Source organism: Limulus polyphemus, unplaced genomic scaffold, assembly GCF_000517525.1.
Source record: "Limulus polyphemus unplaced genomic scaffold, Limulus_polyphemus-2.1.2 Scaffold5876, whole genome shotgun sequence".
In the NCBI taxonomy this organism is placed as follows: Eukaryota; Metazoa; Arthropoda; class Merostomata; order Xiphosura; family Limulidae; genus Limulus; species Limulus polyphemus.
In genome coordinates, this window is record NW_013671486.1 from 28421 (window position 1) to 35623 (window position 7203).

At 32.3% G+C, this 7203-nt stretch overlaps 1 protein-coding gene across 6 annotated transcripts in view; it reads left to right on the forward strand.

Moving 5' to 3' along the window:
* The window catches only part of LOC106473092 (scavenger receptor class B member 1-like), a 25942-nt gene extending 18921 nt beyond the window's left edge, over positions 1–7021 (forward strand). For 3 of the 6 annotated variants that reach the window (XM_022401588.1, XM_013933773.2, XM_022401589.1), the window contains exons 11-16: positions 1669–1787; positions 2051–2124; positions 2753–2804; positions 3578–3739; positions 5037–6290; positions 6417–7021. In XM_022401588.1, coding sequence (XP_022257296.1) covers positions 1669–1787; positions 2051–2124; positions 2753–2804; positions 3578–3739; positions 5037–5150 — 521 coding nt within the window. In that variant the 3' untranslated portion in view covers positions 5151–6290; positions 6417–7021. The remainder of the gene's footprint in view (positions 1–1668; positions 1788–2050; positions 2125–2752; positions 2805–3577; positions 3740–5036; positions 6291–6416) is intronic. The other 3 variants (XM_022401590.1, XM_022401591.1, XM_022401592.1) reach the window with 3 other exon arrangements.
* The last annotated feature ends 182 nt before the right edge of the window (positions 7022–7203 follow it).

The window sequence follows — 7203 nt, forward strand, 5'->3', positions numbered from 1 at the left end:
AGTGGTGGGATGTAGCTTGATCCAAGAGTTGTCAGTATGAGTATAGTGGTGGGATGTAGCTTGATCCAAGCATTGTCAGTACGATTATACAGACTGGTGGAATGTAGCTTGATCCAAGCATTGTCAGTATGATTATAGAGTTGTGGGGTGTAGCTTGATCCAAGCGTTGTCAGTACGAGTATACAGACTGGTGGAATGTAGCTTGATCCAAGCATTGTCAATATGAGTATACAGAGTGGTGGGATGTATCTTGATCCAAGCATTGTCAGTATGAGTATACAGAGTTGTGGGATGTAGCTTGATCCAAGCATTGTCAGTATGATTATACAGAGTGGTGGGATGTAGCTTGATCCAAGCGTTGTCAGTATGATTATACAGAGTGGTGGGATGTAGCTTGATCCAAGCGTTGTCAGTACGAGTATACGGAGTTGTGGGATGTAGCTTGATCCAAGCATTGTCAGTATGATTATACAGAGTGGTGGAATGTAGCTTGATCCAAGTGTTGTCAGTATGAGTATACAGACTGGTGGAATGTAGCTTGATCCAAGCATTGTCAGTATGATTATAGAGTTGTGGGATGTAGCTTGATCCAAGCATTGTCAGTATAAGTAATGTAACATTATTGGAAGCATCTTATTTGTGCAGAGGTACGACTATATATCTACTAATTATAAAGTTTTTATTCATTACTAAAGCAGTTGTTCATTTTTGTTGTGTTATTGCTTTTTCTCAAAATCCACAATAAGGGTTTAAGTTATGAAAGATAGAGCAATATTTGTTTTTTACATGTATATTCATTGTTTTTGTAAAATAGTATATAGACTACACTATTTATAACTCTCTCTTGATACTGTGTTTGATTGGATTTAAAACTATATGTATTCTAGTTTGCTAAACATACAACAATAACTAAAGATTTGGAAACTACCAAACTTCAGCTATATGATTTTTTTATTTTTTTCACGTACCAATTTGGGAATTAAAACTCAAGATATTTTCCAACTACTTGTACAGATACGTGATTAAAAATTGTGTAGTTCAAAGCACCACCAGTTGTATCTTTGAGGCTGCCCTTAGCCAACAACTGTTACAGTTAGATGTGCAGGGTACAGTCAAAATCTTGCATTCTTAGTTTTAAATGTATATTTAGTAATGGTTTGTGTTTCTAGCTAAGCACAAAGCTATCTGTGCTGTGTCTACCATGGGCCGTGAAAACTCACTTTTTAGTGTTATAAACCCTCAGACTTACTGCTATTCCACTTGGGATCACGAGTGTTATAGATCAGTAATATATGTATACTATAATGTTACAGATAATAATTTTGGCAATAAAATCAAAGAGAGTCCATTGTAGCTTGAACCCAATAGTGTCAATTAAAGTATTGGTAGTGGAATTTAGATACGAGATAGGGAGGTGGGCTTTTCATTTACTGAAATATAGTTACATTAGCTGTTTTACTAACTTCCAAAATGAACAAGAATGAACTTAGTTATACAGGCAATATGTAAATTTATACATTTGTAATGACACTTTAATAATGATTGTTTTTTTTATCAAATTTAATTTTTTTTATTTATTTTGAAGTGAAGTTAACCATGTATGTGCATTTTTTTGTATAATTTAAAAATTTTGCAACAAACTAACCTGAATTATTTGCTTTGTGTTAGGTTCCCCTGTGGGGCTCTCTTTGCCCCATTTCTATCGAGCATCCCCATCCTACTTGAAAGCAGTCGAAGGTCTCCAACCCAACGAGTCCCGTCACGAGTTCTTCCTTGATGTTCATCCAGTAAGAATACTTTCAGTTTTAAAAGTAATATCCTCTTGAGTTAAAATAAAGGTTCGTGCACAAGATTATCTTTTTTTATTTCTTTGTGATTCTCTAAACCCTAACCTGGTAAACATGTGTTTTTGGTATGCTAAACTATGATGTGGTTGTTAAAAGTTTTCTAAAAACTTGAATAGGAGTAAACTACTTTTAGAACATGACACTGATGTCAAATTGTGCTGCACTGTTTAATGCAAGAAAATATTTTTATAACAATTTATTAGGTCTCTGGGTTATCAACAAACATTGGTGCTCGATTTCAGATTAATGCCATTTTGGAACAAGATAAAATTATAAGGTAAGTCTTGGTTTTAAACTCTTAGATAAATATTTATTATCTTAGTAGGAGAGTTTATTTTTATTGTTGTTGATATAATACTATTAAACTTTTGTTATAGAACACTAAACTTGTGTTTTGGCTATACTCAGTAAGTTTTTTCCAGTTAAGTATACGGTAACTAGTATTCACCTGTATCTTGTGACTATTCCCCAACAAGCTTTGTCTCATACAGGTGAATACTAGTTACTGAACATTCAAAACACTTAATGAGACAAAGCTTGTTGGGGAATAGTCACAAGATACAGGTGAATACTAGTTACTGAACACTTAAGTAGACAAAACTTGTTGGGGAATAGTCACAAGATACAGGTGAATACTAGTTACTGAACAGTTAAGTAGACAAAACTTAGGTAATAGTCACAAGGACAAAGCTTGTTGGGGAATAGTCACAAGATACAGGTGAATACTAGTTACTGCTAGTTGAATGTACAGTCTTATATACTTGTAATTATTATTTTTCACTTACTTATGGGGAACAGGCAGCTAAACTATTATCAGTTCTTCATAGCTTGACTTGCGATTTCAAATATTCTTTGTTTTTTTTCACTTAAGTACTTTTAGCCTAATATAAGTCCACTGTTTTCAGGCAGTTTTCCAACATCACAGAACTGGTGTTACCGATTTTGTGGCAAGAAGTTGTAAGTTTTGTCATGAGAATTTCATAAATTAGAACAATTTTTTTGTCATTTACAACAAAGTAATTTCATCTGTACTACTTTCCTCTAATGTAAAAACAGCTTGGTTTTGGAGAATTGCTTACAGTACAGGATGTAATAACTAAAAATTAAATTTCATTAAATCTTAGATTTTGGAAAGTTTCCATAAATCAGACCAATTGTTTAACTGTTTATAGAATTGTTAGAGATATATAAACAGCAGTTTCTTCATTACAATAAAAGCTTAATTTTCTTCTAGTTAAGATGTGTGTACCATGACTTGTATAAATTCTGAACCCTTTCCAAAATTAGGGTGTAATTGTGGTGTGTGTTTTATTATATTATTTGTACCTGAAATTTTATTGTTTTAGAAACTAATTAACAATTTCTTCTTGTCAATGATGGTCCTTTTCACTTTTACATTTAATGATAGTGACTTTTGAACAAGGATTGCACTAATTTCAAGACTTTATCAGTCTTTTTTTTGTCATGGCTTGTTGACTGAACTTCTCTGTGTGTGTATATATATACTAGAAACAAACTGATTTGTTTTCATGAAAAAAAATTACGTGCTAGTAAAGACATTGAACTGAAAAAATCACATTAAGTTGTATAAAACTCTCTAAGTTATTGACAAGCCTCTGAACATAATACATCGGAATTTTTTTTTATTAATATTTACTATAAATGACCAGTATAAGTTCTTGTAGTTATCAAGTAAAAAAACTGTATTGTATTTTTTTCCATCTCTGAAGACTGGATTCATGACAAAAGAATTGGTTGAAGAGTTGATTAGAGACATGGAAAATCCACCTTTCTATGCCTCTATCTGTTCCTACTGTCTCCTTGCTGTTGGTGGCTTATTGTTATTAATAGCCACTTCCCTGTTTTTTTATCACCGGATAGGCACTAGGCAGGTAAGGGTTTTAAAATAAAGTTTGAAGATTGTTTGAATGGGTAGTGATTATGTAATTTTGTTACATGGTTTCATTTGAGTCGAGGCAGACAGGAGACTTTCCTGCCTTATTATACAGTGGAAGTTTGGTCGTAGATAAAAGAACATACATTATGGAAGAATTCAGTTGCCTTTAGTTGTATACTATGAAGTAATTTAATCATTAGTATGTATGTATACACACATTCGTTTATATACAGGCAACTAAATCCGCACTGTAAAACAATAATGAACTGAATATAAAACAAACATTATAATAGAACTAAAATTAAACAATTACTTTCCATTATCAGTTCTAGTTGTCAACATTAAGTCATAACGGATAACGCCTCTGGTCACAGCACCCAAATGCATTGGGGATATTCCATCTATCTGACAAAATCCAGGCACTGATGTCAAACTATCCAGCAGCTATGGAAAATCGATTGTGGGGAGGCAGTTACTCTTAAAGGTTCTTATAATTCATAAAGTATAAATGGAATGAAACCACCCTAATATTTCTACTATGCGTCACTCCCAACCCTTGCAAAAGAAATTAAATAATAAATTATCTTAAATAGGTGTGTGTGTACATAGATGGATACTAGTGATTAAATACTTCATATTTCTTAAGATAACTTCTACAAATTGACATCACAGAAACTGATATAGCTAAAAACTGGAATTAATCTGTAAAAGCCGTGTAACGCTTTTAAAAGAAGTAAATGTTCATTACGACATAGGTGTATGACTTTGTAGGCCACTAAAAACTTCACTTAACATAGAATCTGAGTGATGAATTCTCTATTTTTGGATGAGTAAATGTTACAATACATTTCTGTGACCCTTGCTGACCTCTGATTACTGGACTATCAGAGAATGTGTGATCCACAAATATATTGTTATTGATGCTTTACATCAAGTATTCTTACTTATTGCTTGCGTAAAGATTTACCATCCAAATCATTCGTTACTTATTTTTTATAAAGCTCAAAAAAGTATTTCTAGTTGCTATATAATGCTGACTGAATCTTGATGGATTTGTATAGGAATAGGTGTAACTTTGTGTGCCTTCTTTAGCATTCTGTCCGGTGAAGGTTGTTGGGCTCAGTTTTTGAGACAGGTAAATTCACCCTGAATGCCGAAATAAAAGCACAATCACAAAATTTACTAAACAAATACTCTAGAAAGTCAGTACCGTGACAGATATTTGTTCTAAAGTTATAGATGATGTTTTTACTCATGTTGGTGCTTGTGTGATTGTAGTGTTTTCTGCTTAGCAGTCAAGAAGAGGATCTCCCCTGCTGAAAGATGAAGATAGACTTGAAGAAAACCACTCTACCAAACCTCAAACTTTCCCAGAGATAAATGGTCATACAGCTGGAGATGTTTGACTTTGGATAACAGCCGGTATTGGATAAGTGGTCATGAAACTAAAGATGTTTGACTTTGGATAACAGCCAGTATTAACGCAACAGCCTTCTTCTAGTTTTTACTAGATAACAGAATGTAGCGGTAGTTGCTTCGTCAGTCTTTGTGAGAATGCCTTACTTGTAACAGTGGGAAATGATAGCATTTAAGGTCTGATTTATTTATCCCTAATTCAATTAGTAAGTTAATAGTTCTCATTAATGTAGGATTTTGTGCAAAAACAGTGTTGTGGGGCTAGAAAGTTTTCTGTTTTGCTTCTTATAGTGAAAAGTTTTAAGCTCTACTAGTTCTACGTAGTTCAAAAAAAAAGAAACAAAAGTGTGAGTATGAAATGTCTTCTGGAACTGATGTAATAATGGATAAGTTTCGGTGAAATAAAAAAAAACATCATTGTAGTTGCTATGTGGGGAAAAGATTACAAGTTTGTTGTTTGTAGCGTAAAATGTAAATTATGGTTTGGCATGCTTTATTTTCTTAAAATTTTTGGTGATCAAAGTTTTTAGTATTGGAATTATTCTGGACTGCTGAAACAAACAGCAAGTTTATTTACTGTGATCAAAATGATTTGTAATATTCTCCTTGCCTAAAGATTATTTTATAATACAATTAAGAAAGTAAGTTTTGGACGTCCATTTCTGTTATTGTTAAAGAATGGTGTCTGTCTGTGCGTGTAGTGCATAAGTAAATGTCATTATGTGTGGTATTTAAGTAGTAAAGAACCTTGTAATAAGTAAAAACCAAACTATATGTTTGCGTTTTATGAACATTTGCTCAATTTTTCAGTGAATGAGGGTTATTGTGTGCCAAGGTGCGAGGAACAAATTGATATTAAACTTTTATATTTTGGAAATTGTGGTACTAAGTTAATGCTGAATTAATTTCTAAGGTCTTAATAAGTACCGAGCAGAGTAACTGTTGGGCTTAAGTTAACATTAAGACCTTGGAAAATAATTCAACAAGTACTTAGCAGAGTAACTGTTGGGCTTAAGTTAACATTAAGACCTTGGAAAATAATTCAACAAGTACTTAGCAGAGTAACTGTTGAACTTAAGTTAACATTAAGACCTTGGAAAATAATTCAACAAGTACTCAGCAGAGTAACTGTTGGGAGTTACTCTGCTAAGTACTTGTTGAATTATTTTTTAAGGTCTTAATGTTAACTAAAGCCCAACAGTTACTCTGCTAAGTACTTGTTGAATTATTTCCGATGGTCTTAATGTTAACTAAAGGTTGGGCTTAAGAAGACCGTTTCTTGTAGTTTTGTGATGCCCATTCTTTTCTAGTTATGTTTTTGAAATAAGCCAGTGAATTAATCAGTCATGTCCAACTTTAAGGTTGAGTGTGCTTTGTAATTCAATACTTATTATATAGTATTTGAAAGTTTCTGAATGAGTTTTATTTTGCATTTTATTGCACTGCATACCTAGATTTTGGTAAAATGGATTTAAAACTAAAAAAAAAGCAAAAAGACTTAACTACATCGTATGGTGTCTAAACGTGATGTAAAATTTTATGGATTTATACAAACGACATGACTTAACACTTTTGTCACTTATATAATATCAGTATTTGGGTTTGTTAGTCATAACGAACAATAATAGTGTGCCGTTTGGTTAAAATTGAACCTTAAATTTGGCTGTATATTAGTCCACCATCTATGGTTCATCCAACAATGTTAATTTTTCTATCTGTACGGGCTCTAAGTTCAAGATTATTATGTCACCATGGCAACAAACACTGTGTGAAGGTAATATATCTATACACAAAAATGGACAGATGTAGGGTTAAAATGTTGCTTTAGCTACAGAGATAACATATTTTGAATAAAGCATATTAAGAGAAACTGTTAATACACAATTTATATTTAGGAAATTTATCTTTAAAAAAAAAAAGAGCTCTTCGCATTAATCCATTGAACGATAAGTATTGATTTATATAATTTTCTTTTAGTTTTTGTTTAGGTTTAAAAAGAAAATGCATGATTTTTTTTTTTAAATATATATATATATATATATA